The sequence below is a fragment of the Dunckerocampus dactyliophorus genome, chromosome 8 (genome assembly GCF_027744805.1).
Source record: "Dunckerocampus dactyliophorus isolate RoL2022-P2 chromosome 8, RoL_Ddac_1.1, whole genome shotgun sequence".
NCBI lineage: Eukaryota > Metazoa > Chordata > Actinopteri > Syngnathiformes > Syngnathidae > Dunckerocampus > Dunckerocampus dactyliophorus.
The window spans coordinates 4,185,907-4,201,848 of record NC_072826.1 but is presented as its reverse complement, the minus strand read 5'-3'; the positions used below and the strand labels follow the sequence as shown (position 1 = coordinate 4,201,848).

The window sequence follows — 15,942 nt, the reverse complement described above, 5'->3', positions numbered from 1 at the left end:
TCTGGTTCTGGGTCACGATGGCAGAAGTCTCAGTAGGGAAGCCCAGACTTCCCGGGTCTGCGGCCACCTCTTCCAGCTCTACCGGGAGGACACCAAGGCCTGCTGTGAGACATAATCCCTCCAGCGTGTCCTAGGTCTGCTCCAGGGCCTCCTACCAGCTGGGCATGCCCGGAACACCTCACCAGAAAGGCGTCCAGGAGGCATCAGTACTAGATGCCTCAACTGGCTCCTCCTCTCAAATTGCCCAACAGCGCCCCTGGCCAATAGCATTCATCATAAATAAATTGAAAAATGTCCAGTTAATCAATGTGATCGGTATTGGTATCGGCATATCTCACTCACGAATGATCAGAATCAGCAGCATAAAACCTTGAATGGAGCATCCCTATTAAGAACATTTACACAAATGTTGAATTCTTGCTTGCATATTAACGACGTGGCTCTCCGAGACCTACATCCGGTACACACAGGTAACCTGATGAACGGCAGTGTAGTGATTCACATAGCTGACGTTCATACAGGTGACGTGGGATCAATTCCCGCTCAATGAGCTCTCTTCGATCGTCTTGTGATCGCCAGGAGATCAATCCGGGTCTGCCTGTTGTTTGGGACTACATGACTCCTACATTTTGCTGAATGGCTGATTTTATGATCAGTCTGTAGGAATGCAAATGAATCCCATGCATAGAAGACAGCACAGGTTGGCATTTTGTTATCAGCCTCAGCATCTCTGCATGCTGCAGCCTGTCAGTGCTTCCCAGTGTAAATACCACTTATTTCAGCCGAGACAATACTGTACGTTGTCGAGTTATTTTAAAAACCGTAATGAGCCCTGCTGCCACTCTCAAACCTGAGGCCCACATCGTGCACAGTCTCCTATCCAAGCAGGTGGGTGGCAGCTTCACATGCAACATATGCAGAGAGTTGGGGTGGCATAGGAGAAATGTCGTACGTGTTTAGTATAGGATATGGTCTGGAGTAAAAAAGTAGGTCATGAGCGGCGCAGCGAGCGGTTGAGCTTCACTGCTAGCTGGTCTGTGTAGAGAAGCACACAGCATAGAGTCGCTGTACACACCAGCGATTAATCCCTTTGTTCTGTTTGCTCACCAGTGGGCGGCTGCGGTGAACGTGACCTGGCTACTTAATTTACATCCAGCGAGTCATCACAACACATCCTAAACGGCACTACAGGGGGAAATTGGAGTATAGAAATATTTTGCAGCAGCATAGTGACTAGGCATGGACAATATGCTATCATTACTGTTAGCGGTGTAATGCTTAATGATAATCCATTTTCGGTATGGTGCAGAAGTGTGCCAGGTTCCTCTGCAGTACACACTGGGGGTAAGTGTAACTGCCTCACAATATAGTCTCATGCCTGCTCTGTAAACAAATACAGTGCAGGAGTCCTAGCTCGAGATAGTGCCAGGGAGAAGCCAGAGCTTGAAAACCCTCCTCTATGGTAAAAAGTCTCCCTCGCTGGACCAAAAATGAACCAAACCATGACGTTCAAACCGAGGTGCTTACCAAACTGCGCTTAGGGCATACAGTTACTAGTAGGGGTGTCACAAGATGTCGTGAGATTAAATCATGACAAGATTTCTCGTTCAGAAAAAAGTGTCTTGTGGGCGTAGGATAATAATGAATTAATAAATGAAAATGAGCTGGATAATTTTGCCAGCCTAAATGTATTGTCATGTGCATGCGTGTCTGTTTTCCTCATCTCTCGCCTTAAAAAAGGCAGGAAGAGGAATCACCCTGTGCATTGCTTTTAGCACCTTGGCGTTTTGTTTCATAGAACAACGGCATGAACGGAGTGAGCCCTTTTGTCAGTCATACAGTCTCTTTGTCTCAGTGGCTGGAGGCAGGGCTGTGAACATTTACCCTGGACGTGCGGCCACGTACACAATCAAACTATAAAACTGTAAAAAACCCTTTACGCTCATTCAAAACAATAATTGAAGGATAAGCAACTCCAGAGTAATTTACACTTAGCATTCTGAGTTTTCAAGGCAACCAATCTTCATCTTCACTTCTTAAAGCTTAAGTCCATTTTATGCAAGTTTTCCATGTCATCTCCAAATCGCTTTTCCTCCTCAAAAACTATTGACACGTCGCTCAAATCTTTGCTATAATCACTGTAAACATCCTCTGTCTCATACACCGCTGTGTTTGTTTACCTGTGTGTTATTACACCGATGGAGTCACTTCCGGAAATGAGACTGAACAGCGAGAGCTAGTTTGTCATGGCTGGTGCCATCAACTATAAATGTCATTTTGGCAAATTTACCATTTGATTCCAAAAATCAAACAATGTACAACATAATTACAAACAATATATAACATATCAGGGACCCTTTAAGTACAACACTAGCACGCAAACAGGAGATGTCCTATTAGAATTATATGTTAAATGTATCCATAGTCTTAAGGAAATATCCTAATCCTAACCTGCCTAATTGTAGTATCAATATTTGTTCCTAAAACAGTGACAAAACAAGTGAGGTGAGCCAACACACAGACACACACACTGTATCACATCTGGTGAAAACCCTATACTGTACCTGCAGTGGATCCTATAGAGTGTGTATACCTGTAGCGTGGACAAAGACAATACAGCCATTTAATTGCTTCTTCCCAGGCTAACATATGGCGTTATGCAGCCCTTGCATGAAGCTACTAATTGACAGATACAAGCGACTATCTTCAAAACGCTGCCGGTGCACATAATTACAACAAGGGCCAGGCAGATGTAACATGACATGCATACCAAATGTGGGCATTATAATCAATCACACCCCCCCCCCCCCCCCCCGAGGCTGCACGTTGAGCTATATGGGCTGCAGCATTAACTGTACAACGGGAGGTTCCTTACTATGAACGCATTTACTGTACACTGCAGTGCATCCTTCTGCACGGTTAATCATCTATAGCGTCCAGTTCATGCTTGTAGACATTGGGTGGGCGTCACCGGCATTGCTCTTGACTGCTTCACCAACCAGCATAATGAGTCACTCGGCCTCATCATCTTCCTCTTCTTTGATGATGATGTGGCAGAAGCCTCTGCTCTTTTTGTCTAATCTTTGTCTTTTTGGATCAAAGTGACACATGCTGTAAGTGGTGCCAAGTGTTCTCCTTTCAGAGGCTGCTGATCCACCGTGACTGACATTTCCAGCCAGTCAGAAGAGCCTGCTGCACCGTATGCTGGGAATACAGCATTGTCATAGATTCACGTTGGTTAGTGTCTGACTGCCGAGGGGGAAACTCTTCAAACAAATCTCATTCTGCCTCAAAGATGTTGATACGCTCGAGCCAGTCAAACTTTTCTCAACTGGTTTGAATGGAAAAAGTACAAAAAGGGGGCAGCTGTTTAGAAGAGGCAAGCTATTACTTTCATCAGCCCAAACCTTACACGCAAGACTTAAAGGAAAGGTTTTCTCTCTTACAGTAATTTGCTCATTGCAAGCATTAGCGGAACTTCCTTCCTGGGTGCTTTGATTTCACATAGCAACATAGAAAGTAAACGTAGAATCTTGTGGCTATTGACATATCGTGAATGAAATACAACAGTCAAACTACATTTCAACGCACACCACACTTCCAGACTTCAAAATAAGAGCGGCGCACACCCTGTCTAATAGTGGCAATAAAATAAGTGTCTTAAAAAAATAGCTTACATGAATGAAACGATTGCAATTGCATCTTCTTTAACCACAAGCACGGATACGATCGTTGGTCGAGGATTTTGTAGCAATGAAACGTTAGAAAAATACTGGGCACATTTTACTCAATGACGCAATAAAACAATCTATGGTGATAAAATACGTGTAAAAAGAAAAAAAAATGGAATTAAAAAAAATTTAAACAGGAAAAAACAGTTTTAGGAAAAACAAAACAAAACAGATTTCACGGGGCCTATACCAGTTCACGAGATGAGACGATACGATACACAAGATTGGGTCTACGAGAACAAGACGGGATGATATTTTAACATTACTTTTCATTGTACATTAGGTGTGAATGATGTCTATATGCGCGCTGGCGTGTACCCCGCCTCTCGCCCAAAGTCAGCTGGGATAGGCTCCAGCATACCCCTGCGACCCTAATGACGATAAGCGGCATAGAAAATATATGGAAGGAATATATATTGCAATCTATTCATTTAATTTCTACTATGTTGCACTCTTCTGCACTCCGTTGATGCCATTCTTGTATGGAACAAACGTGCCGAGGTGCTGAACGCAATGCACAGAGTGAACCCTCTTCCTGCCCGTTTGGAGGCGAGAGATGAGGAAAACAGACATGCATGTACATGGCAATATACTGAGGCCGGCAAATTATCAAGTTCATTTTCATTTCCTGTGTGATTAATTCATTTATATTTTTTCTCATCACGTTTTAATCTCGCGAGATCTTGCGACAGCCCTCATGGTAAACATGCTGCCTGTGATTGGTCAATTTTAACAAATAAGTAATTAACCTTAGATTTAACCAGCAGTTTATGTGACAGGGGTGCTTCGGTATTTTTAAATAACCTACTGCCAAAACGCTAGTCAAAGATCCTCTATATAACAGAAGCACTGAACAACCTTAGGGGCGTTTGACCTTACTGTATGTTCTGAATTACATCAATGGGACAAATCAATTGGACATTTTGAGTGTCTGATGTCACAGCTGAGATGTCAGATCAATTGAAAGCCCGTGTCCAGTTGGCATGGAGCACACACACACACACACACACACACACACACACACACACACACACTTGTATTCAATATGCACTCAGCCTCACAGGATTCCCCATCAATCCCACTAATCAAGTGACGCCGTATTGTTAATCGATGGCAACACTTGACATGCGGAAGCTCTTTAGCGAGGCTGAAAAAGTGATCCTTAAGCAGCTCGATACACAATGAAAGAGACGTGTCCAGCATGATGTTTCTGTTTGGAGCCTTCAAAGCCAACATGTAGACCCATACAGACATACTGTACGTTTGTGTGTCATATACCACAGCTATGGTGACAGAATTCGTTTACGTGATTCAATAAACGGAAGTGTGCTTCTTAGGTTGCTGTGAAAACAATGGACGACATTGATTGCCGACAGATGAAAACTAATTTGTTGTTTTGAGGCCACAGCGTGCCAGAGCACAAAGAATAGATGTTTCATTACTGCTGACCTGACAGCAGCATCATCATCTTCTGGGAGACAAATGGGATGTTGTGCCGCTTCCACTTGTGCAGCGTGTTTAATTGATGCTATATGAAGGTGTGACCTCATTCGCTTAACAGCTTCCCCGGCACTCTGCAGAACACCGAGGTGTGGACAGTCATTCAGCCATTTTTCTCAGTTGTAAAATTCGGAGGAACATCTAATGCGGCTTCAGGATTGACTGTCACAATTGTAATTGCCTCAATTTATCCTTTCATGCTGCAGCTTTCAAAAGATGAAGGTCCCTCACAGACAAGATAACTACAGAGACAACAAAGGCAAAAACACAGTTTTCACAATAGGTCAACTCACCACGAGGGGTGTAGTGGTATTCGTGAGCTGATTTTTGGAAATGGAACATTCGGTGTGGTACACAGGTGTACAGAGTTTGGACAAGGAACACATTGAGTGAGGGACAACAACAAACACAGCGCAGCCCAGCCTTTGGTTAGCGGTAACGATAAACCTTCTTCCATCGTTCAAGTCTTCTGTTTGGGAACACTTGTCCTTCCCAGTGAAATACGTGAAACAAAGATAAGGACTAAAGCAGTGCGCCGCCATTGTTCAGTACAGGTGGGGAACAGGGATACAAGTTGGAACTACAGTGGGGGAAATCAGTATTTGACTCCCTCACTGATTTTGCAGGTTTGCCCACTTCGTCGTCAGTGCGGCGTCTGGGAGACATCCTGACCAGATGCTGGAGCCACCTCGTCTGGCTCCTCTCAATGCGGAGGGCAGCGGCTCCATGCCGAGCTTCTCCGGGATGAGAGTGATTCTCACTTATCTCTCAGGGACAGCCCAACCACCCTGCGAAGAAAACTCATTTCCACCGCTTGTATCCCACGAGCTGAGCCTAAAAGGCAAAGCTCTCAATTTATGTTCCTACCCTCACCTATGGTCATGAGCATAGTGACCAGAAATTGCAGCAATAAATATATACTGTAAATAAACGGGCCAATAATTAATCGGCCCGATATGAGGGAATTATGACATCATACCGATAAATCCAATAACATTAAAAATATCTCCGATAAGTGCTAATTTTAAAAAAATGCTCCATTGAGGCAAGATTTCCCGTACTGTATTGGTGAGCAAATCAAGTGCTCCTTTTTCTCCTTGTCCTGTCATTTTTTAAAAGTTAGTTATCTGTACCATAGTGGCCTTGAGAAGCACAAAGTTATCGTATCGGTTTGAAAAGGTTTGGAAAAAAAAGATACTGTGCATTTCTAAAACAAAATCAGCCTACCGGGAAAACTCCCGGTACTCCCAATGGTCAGTCCACCTCTGTCCACAAACGGGTTGTTGGCATAAACGGTTCCACTTTATTATTTCTGATTTATTTGATCTATTATTTGTATTTTGTGGATCCTCAGTGTACACACCCTGTTATTTTTTGGTTAATGTCGAAAATGTATGTACAAATTTTGCCTCGGTTCACCGTCCACCGTTTACAATATGGCATGCGCCGGACTATAGAGCGCACTGGTACGTAAGCCGCACCCACCAAACTTAACCAACCAGTAAAGTCATTCATCGCCATCCTCATCCTCCTCCTCCTACTACTACCGTAACTAAAACCACTCAAGTTGTCCTCTTCAAACAGAAGCTGGACTAATTCTACACTTGATGAAACTTAAGACGCGTCGGCGATCGCTGCATAAGGCTTCAAAACATGATATTAGCTTCCACTTCGCTCGTCCACGCCACTACTTCCTGAAGCTGCCCTCCAAGCATCATGGAAATGTAGATGAAGGCATAAATTAGCCAAAGGCTGGACTGCCCTGTATTGTTTGACTACATTACCATGTTCTCATTATGAATAAATGTACCTTTACACCAGCTTCTACTGGACCAAAATCAGTCCTGTTGTGTATTTATTTATTAACAGCAGACTGTTACACCCACGGTGTAAGAAGGAGAGGTTCCGCAGGTCCTTCATACCGACCGCTGTCAGGCTCTACAACACCTGAACCATTTTGTATTCACTATGTCACTATGCATTCTTCACTTGTGTATCTTGCTTGCTGCTGTAACAAGTGAATTTCCCTGCTGTGGGATTAATAAAGTACTACTACTACTACTACTACTACTACTATTATTTTCCATATGGCTGATCCCGTTCAGTGTCAGTTATGATGTCCTATTTTCAGCCTCAGTAATAACAGACTTATCACCTCTTTTGTTTCACCATTTGTCTCAACAAAACTCCATCAAACTGAAAAGTTTGCCAAGCATTTTTTTTTTTAAATAAACCCCATCAAGCACGTCCTACATCAGCTGCGTTTAGTGTAATTACACGGATAGACTGAAGTATTGAAGTCAATACGGGAAGCGTCTTGATGAATACTTGTCCTGAAAAGACTTTGCCACTTGCTGAGCCACTCGTGCGCTCTTCATCCAAGAAGAGAAGAGAAGTGTGATGACGACGAGAGAACAAAGGAGAAGGAAGGAAGGAAGGCGATATTAGGCATCCTGAATTATGAATGCCGCTCATAATGGAAGTGTGATTGGAAAATGAACGATGGGGACGGCTCCGATTAAGACAGAACCCAACGGAGGGAAGTAACGGTGGTTCACGTGAAGGTCTCGCAGCTTCGTTCGCTCGGAAATAGTGACGGTAAACTCGATTCCTTTTACTGGCTCGAGTTGTTATGAGTCACTCACTAAAGTGAATCGAGAAGCTAAAACTAAACGCTGATCCTCCAACATCTGTCCGCCCACCACCAAGGTCCCCTAGAGAACACATTTACTGTGACACTTCTGGAGAATTACGACTTAAATGGCTTATTTTATCAACTATATTGGGTAGGACGAGTACTGTAAAGCCATTTAAAGCCACCATTACAATACCCTGATGAGCCAACAGCCACCGCAGGAAGAACACTGTCCAGAAAGAAAACAAGGAACTATTCACATGTGAGCCTGTTGTCTTATTTATGTCTAACATGTCTTATTTTGTCTGCTTACATTTACTATGTTGGGTTGTACAAATGCAAAGGTGACTGTGGGTGTTTTATTTCTTGTCTAGAAGGCTCCAATAATGATAAACCGTAGTTAGAAGATCGTAAACAGGTTTTCTATGACATAACTACGGAAATATTCACTTTGTTAATATTGAATCCTACCTCGTGGAAACTCACTTAGTACCGCCAGAAACGAGGGACGACCGTACTGTGGTGTGGCATCTCACCATGTCATGGTGAAAAACGAACAGCACAACACGTAACGGGTCAGTCAACACGACGACCTACCATAGACTCTAACACAGGGGTGTCCAAACGTTTACCACGGGGGCCGCTTATGGAAAAGTCAAAGGATGCATGGACTATTTCGACACGTTTTAATTTGCAAAAAAGGCTGAGGGCCGCTGTTTGGACACCCCTGCTCTTAACCTGTTATTTCCAAATGCCCGCAAGGCATGCTGGATACTGTAGCAGCAACTACAAGGTGATACCTAAGGTGAGGTATCGGGGTTGCACGTTTAGACACATTTTGCACCCTTTTTGTGTGCAGCAGTTCAGGTGTCAGAGTTTGCTTAGGGTGTCTCTCCCCCCCCCCCCCCCCCCCCCCCCCCCCCCCCCCCCCCACAAGAGTAGCTGACATCCGTCATTGGAGAAGAAAAAGGCTTTTCCAGCATCTGTTTAATACGGCGCTCGAAAACCAGGCACTTTCACTAAATGTGCGTCCACGATGACTCATGCTTCATGTTTAGCATGTCCTCAGCTAAATCACGTGGTGATGACAGAACTTTCAGAAAAAACATTATTTTTTTTTCCCCAATAATAAGATGCTTCCTGCTTTCATGACGATTCCGTGGCATCTACGGGGTGACTCATGTTCCCTTTGCCAGAACTAACTAAAGTGCATCCTCTCACACAAATACCACAATTACAGCGTGCACACGGTGTCCTTAAATCATCCGCGAAATTGACAAAAGAGAACAGCGGCGCATTTTACACAGAACCCAGCGAAGCGGGACGCTGTCGTCACTGTTAGCTCGTGCGCACAACCCCGCAATCAGATAATTAGATGTGTGATGACATCAGCCGCGTAGTATAAATGCTTGCCTGACTGAGACAGCTGCTTTTGCAGGAGAAAAATAGCGATACTGTTGGCAGTGTTAAAGCCGACTCAGTCGCCCAACCACTGATCCTATTGTACGGTTCAAGAAAAGACAAAAACAGACCTCCCCCAAGGCCAGCACTAAGTTGTACACCTCATAGATACTCACCTCTTGCAAATATGATTAAAGATTCATGCATTAGGCAGTAACAACTTAGGCAAACGTACACATTCTCTTCTTTAAAAGCATTTTTATCTCCATCAGGGGCGTCCAAACTTTTTCTAGCAAGGGCCACACAGTGAAAAATGAAAGGATGCAACTTTGCCACTTTGTTGTTTAGATATTTGAGCTGTCCCAAAAGCAAAATATATATCTGTGTCAAAGTGAAAGGTATGCCTGAAATGCATCTTTTCACAAAAAGCTGGTTTTCCTCCCTTTTCTAGTGGATATTTTTTCCTGAACCGTACCTACCGAATGTCCTACACGAGGGAAAGGGAGGAACAAACTTTTTTTTTTCCTGACGAAAGATTGGAGTCTAATCGCTCTTTGGGTCGGTTCCGTGTTCATGTAGCCGTCTGTGTGCCTTGAAAGATCAGTCAGAATCGTCGAAAATGGCCGGTACCATTTCCTCAACAGAATTTTCAGAAAATTACAACATTATTTGTTTTTTTTTGTTGTTGTTTCTCATAACATTACGACTTAAAAAAAATAGCAGATTTAGTCTTTAATATTTCAACTCTATGCTACTAAAATGACATTTTTCATCACGATATTGCGAGTTTATTCTCGTAAAACTTTTCTTCTTCTTGTTAAAATACAACTTTTTTCTGTAAATATTTTAACTTCAAAAGTCTTTTAAAATGGCAGCGTTTTTCCCTTTCATTTCTGCTGTTTTTTTTTTTTTGGGGGGGGGGTCCAACTATTTGAACTTTCTTCTTATACATGTTCTTCTTCTAACTAGGACTTTATTCCCACAATATTTTGACTTTATTCTCGTAACATTGGAACTTTTTCTGCCACCTAATTTTCCCCCAAAAATGACAACTTTGTTGTTTCATAGTGTTATGACTTAAAAAGAATAACATCTTTAATACTTCAACTTTGTGCTACTAAAATGACATTTTTCCTCATAATATCACAATGCTATTCTCATTAAATTCTTACTTTTTCTCGTTAGAATAAAACATTTTTTCTCTCAATATTTTAACTTGATTCCCCCCAACTTTCTTCTTATCCATGTTCTTCTCCTATTTAGGACTTTATTCCCAGAATATTTTGACCTTATTCTTGTAACGTTAGAACTTTTTCTGCAATCTAATTTTCCAAAAATTTTATTTTTTTGTTTGTTTTTCATAATATCACGACTTAAAAAGAATAACATCTTTCTTTAATATTTCAACTTCATGCAACTAAAACGGAGTTATTTTTCCTCATATTACAATCCTATTCTCATAAAATTACCACTTTTTCTCTTAATATTTTGACTTTTGAGGTTCAATAACAAAAAAAAAAACAGTTGCGTGTGAAAGCTCTCGATGTAGTACGCCTATACCGTCCCTAGAGGGCAGCAAATCAGCAGTGTGTCCTTTGTGAGCGAACATCAAAAAGAGAAAACAACTTCCTCCTGTTCGGATTTGGCTTTTTTACTGGCTCGCGGCTTATTCTAAAAATAATATTAAACAAAGCCTGCATCAGAACATTACAGAAGAGGATTAAGGCCACACACAAAAAAAAGTTAATAACTAAAAAGGTTGTAATCAAAAAAAGTTTAAAACATTGAATGTCCCAAAAAAACTAAATTACGTATCGACCCAAATACAAAATGACCCATCTCTCAAAGTGGCCCCTGTTTCTTTCAGTTTGTATGTATGTGGCCCTCAGTGGAAAAAGGCTCCTGGATTAAATGATTGCTATCAATTGAGTAACAATGGAGTGCAGTACATGCCGTCACCAGCAGAGGTGCTGTTGATCAGTGAGCTACGTCCGCGCAGACCTCCGCTATGGCAGCAATAGTCAGCTCAGTGCAACACTGGCGTGGAAGCAGCAGCTCACTTTCTAAAAATGTATTTTAACAACAAAAAAAAAATTAATTCAGCAATAATTTTACAAAAAAAATTCAAAATATATTTAAAAAAAATTGTAATCTACTGCGAAAGTCATGATTTTATATTACGTCGTAATATGATGACAAAAAACCCGTCATTTTAGTAGCATAAAGTTTATATATTAAAAGAAAAAAAATATTTTCTGCGATTGGCTGGCGACCAGTCCAGGGTGCACCCTGCCTCCCACCCAAAGTCAGCTGGGATAGGCTCCAGTATACCCCCGCCACCTTAATGAGGATTAAGCAGCATAGTAAATGAACGACTGAATGAAGATCCAAAACAATAAATACACCTGTCATGTTTGGAAAAGTAGTTATAATGCTACGACAAGAAAGCAGAAATATTGTGGGAATAAAGTCAGAATTCCAAGAACATTTGCACCACAGAAGTTGAAATTGTTGGGAAAATTTAAATACAACAGCAAAAATCTCAACATTTTTGCAATTTTAAAGAAAATAAAGTCAAAAAGTTAAGAGAAAAAAAATCTGTATTGTAATGAGAAAAAAAAGTCACAATTAACGAAAATAAACTAAAATAATGTAACTTTAGTGGCACAGCATTTAAATATTGAAAAAAATATTTAAAAATTGAAAAATCAGCAGTAATTTTACAAGAATAAAGTAAAAATATGAAGAAAAAAAAGTTATAATCTACCAAGAAAATCTCATAATTTTACAAGAATAACGTAGTAATATTACATCATTTTAGTTGCATGAAGTTTACATATTAAATAAAAAAAAGTGTTATGTTTTTAAAGCCGGAATATTATGAGAAACAAAACAAAGTTTACATTTTTGGAAAATTATGTTGTGGAAAAAGTCATAATATATCCAGAAAACGTTTGCATGTTCTCCCCGTGCGTGTGTGGTTTTCTCCGGTTTCCTCCCACATTCCAAAAAACATGCATGCTAGCTTAAGTGAAGACTCTAAATTGTCCATAGGTATGAATGTGAGTGTGAATGCTTGTTTGTCTATATGTGCCCTGCCATTGGCTGGTGACCAGTCCAGGGTGTACCCCGCCTGTCGCCCCAAGTCAGCTGGGATAGGCTCCAGCATGCCCCTGCGACCCTAAAAGAGGAGAAGCGGAATAGAAAATGGACGGATGGAAGTCATAATTACAAGAAGAAAATTTGCGACAAGAAAGTTAAAATTGTTGGAAAATTTAAAATAACAGAAAAAAAAAGGTAAAAGCTGTTGCAATTTTATGACAAGAGTCAAAATATGAGAAAAAAAGCTGTATTCTAATTAAAAAAGTCAGTTTTAGGAGAATAAATTCATAATATGAGGAAAAATCATTTTAGTAGCATAGTGCTAAATATTAAATAAAATAAAAGTATATTTTTTTTAAGTCATAATATGAGAAAGAATTTAAATTTTTGGTAATATTATGGGAATAAAGTCAAAATATCATGAAAAGAAAAGTTACAAAGAAAGTTGAAATATTTGGAAAATTAAAAAATGTATAAAAAAAATAGTTTTTTTTCCACCTATTTGACAAAGCTGAGTTGCAGTTTTTTCTTGATACAGATACACACACTAATATATCACACATATACACAGACACACACGTATGTGTACGTATACAGTACATCTAGAACTTCTTAGCATACAAACCACCACGGCCGCTTGAAAACATCTCACCTTTACTCTTGGCAACCTCCTTCGTGGGGGTGATAAATCATGAAAATGCCCACCTTGCACAATATTTTCATGGTCTGAATTCATCAAGATTTTATGCACTCCCTGATGGAGGACACACACACACACACACACACACACACACACACACACACCGAGAGAGAGAGAGAGAGAACTGGCTGCTTTTGTTGACTAGCCATGCTGCAGCTCGCCATCCTGGCTTGCGTTACCAGGTTGTCACAACAAGATGACACATGTCCTGCACCACACACACACAAACACACACACACACACACTCACCCTGCACACACTTTTACTACATGATGCAAGAAGATATATAGAGGAGAAATGTGATGCCAAGCTAATATAGAGGACTTATCACTGGACTCCAAGCCAAAAAGAAACAGGGATAGTCAGGTGAAAAAATTAGGACGCACCGCCCTGATGCCATCTGTGGCACCCCCATGGGACCCCTCATGCTCCAAATGTTTAGGAAGTCTTGCTAGCAAACATGTAACATTAATATTGAAGTATAATATCGTGGCGTTCTTGAGATTTGAGCAGCTACTGACGAAACAGGTGCCGCAAAGCATGCTGGAAGCCGGCATCACTCCCAGCATGCATTACGTTGTGTCGTGTTTAGAGTTAACAAAGTTGTTGCTTATTATTCCACGTAGTAGTAGTAGTAGTAGTAGTAGTAGTAGTAGTAGTACTAGTAGTAGTAGTAGTAACTGCCCGTGTGTGTTTTTACTTACTTGTTGCATGTGGTGCTGTCATTTTTGTTTTTGCATCGTGATTGTAGTTAGTGTTCTATCTTTCACTGCGAGTCAGTGCCTCTGACCATCTTTGAACTTTGGCGGCGAGTAGTACAAAATATGTCCCAGTGGGCTGAAAGTCGAGACCCCCGGTTAAAAGAAATGGTCAATGACTTACGGATAATTAGATGCCAAGTCATGCCCTGCAAGGACGTTTTGCTTGATGGCGGCCATGTTTTTTCAACCGATCTTGCTCAAATTTTTCACACGCACGCGGTTGTCAGTCCCCTAAAAAGGTGTGTACCAACTAGGGGTGCACGATAATTATCGGGCCGATACGAGGGTCTTATGACATCACACAGAATAATCCGCTAACATTAAAAATAGCTCAGATAACCGATGCTCCAACCAGGTGGGATAACCTGCAGGTGAGCAACCAAGCGCTCCTTTTTTTTCCCTCCTGCCTGTGACGTTAATGGCCTGTCATAACTTCCTCTGAGCTCACCTGTAAACAAACATTCACTTTCCGACAAAGACATTTTGCGTGCTAGTTGTGCTAAATGCTCCAAGATGGGGTGAAAAAAAAAAACATCGAGCACACAAAAAACTTCATCGGCCACCTGAAACACCAGCGCCACTGCGTTTGCGAAGTGCAAAAGGTTTGCCAGAGACCTCCGTGACGTCACACCGGCTGCTCAGAGCGTGTACCCGAATAGAGTGCACCTTCCTGGGCCACGCCAGCTCCACCCGCTCTATACGCCGATTCTCCTGACCTCCGTAGCGGCACACCGGCTGCTCGGAGCATGTGCCCGAATATAGTGCACTTTGCTGGGCCACAGCAGGTGACTCCCTCCGCTCTATACTCTGGTTCTCCTGATAGTAGTGATGTGGTAGTACTGATGTCATGATATTTGATTAGGACACATCAACAGGTACAGTTGGTCCAATCCTAATTTGTTCCAGTCCTCCTTACCTCCAGGTGTGCACAAACTACACTTAAATCTAAATTTTAAAAAAAAGAATATATAAAAGTTATCGGTTATTAGTACTATGTCGGTCTTGAGAAGCAGAAACTTATCGGCAGTGGTCTCGTTTTGAAAAAAAAAAAAAAAAAGATATGGTGACGAGCTACTGGTAGCTCACGAGCTACTTGTTGTAGACCCCTGCTTTAGTGCGACACTTAGCTTTTATTTATTTTGAAATATCCTTTTTGTATTTTGTGTATTAAGTGTAGCTATTTCGATATTTGGACCTCATCATTAGACAGTGTAGTTTCATGCTGTGGTTGGAAGGCAGTTCATATGTTTGCGAGTGAGATGTTTTGGACCAGAATGATCTTGCCTACCTAATAGGAGCAGTTTGACTTCTCTGGCCGCCTTCTCTCCATCTTCTCGGAGGTTCTTGTCGATCATTTTGGACCTCTCAGCAGCCGCCTTGTCCTCGGCACTCACCGTGCAGCCCATGGTTCCAAAGACACCGCAGCACCGAACCGGGAAAGACAATCAAATTCCAATGCGTGACAAAAAGTCTCAATAGTCACTGAGAAGCTTCCAGATCTTGTGTGTCTTTCCTCCAAAACGTCACCGGTGGTCCATTTCCACTCACTCAAAACGGCGCGTCCTGCTTCCTCGATCCAGCGGACATTCTCTCATCGGACCTGGTCCTGGTCGTGGTCGTGGTTCCGGTCTCGCTAAATGTGTGCCCCTCCACACACGACGACCGCCACAAGTTGACTGGTGTCTTTCTGTTCCCTTGAATTCGCCTGGTGGAGACACGCCAATTAAAATACGAAAACAGGTGAGTGAGCTCAGCACGTTATATGAAGTGCATCCAATTAGAGCAGGAGGCGGAGACTAGACCACCAGGGGGCGCTGTGCCGACTGGGTCTGCGTTGTGGCATGATTGCGTAATCAGGCTATAATGTATTTATGGGTACACAGCGACCTCTAACGGACAAACGTGGATTGCCACTAAAATCATCCAGTTGGTCTATTACGTGTACTGTACGTTACTGTTATGATACAATATTTGATTATTTAAAGTCATTATATTTTTATTGATAAGTGTTTAATACATTTTTAGCGAAGGCCTAAAAATGCCAAATTTAAACAAACCCGGGTCAGGTTTGTGTCATGGTTGCGTAAAATCAGGTTATAATGTATTTGGGGG

At 41.8% G+C, this 15,942-nt stretch overlaps 1 protein-coding gene across 1 annotated transcript in view; it reads right to left on the bottom strand.

The window, feature by feature from the left end:
• The window catches only part of gnai2b (guanine nucleotide binding protein (G protein), alpha inhibiting activity polypeptide 2b), a 36,229-nt gene extending 20,594 nt beyond the window's left edge, over positions 1–15,635 (bottom strand). Inside the window, exon 1 of the mRNA XM_054784411.1 lies at positions 15,119–15,635. Coding sequence (XP_054640386.1) covers positions 15,119–15,236 — 118 coding nt within the window. The 5' untranslated portion in view covers positions 15,237–15,635. The remainder of the gene's footprint in view (positions 1–15,118) is intronic.
• Between the last annotated feature and the right edge of the window lie 307 nt (positions 15,636–15,942).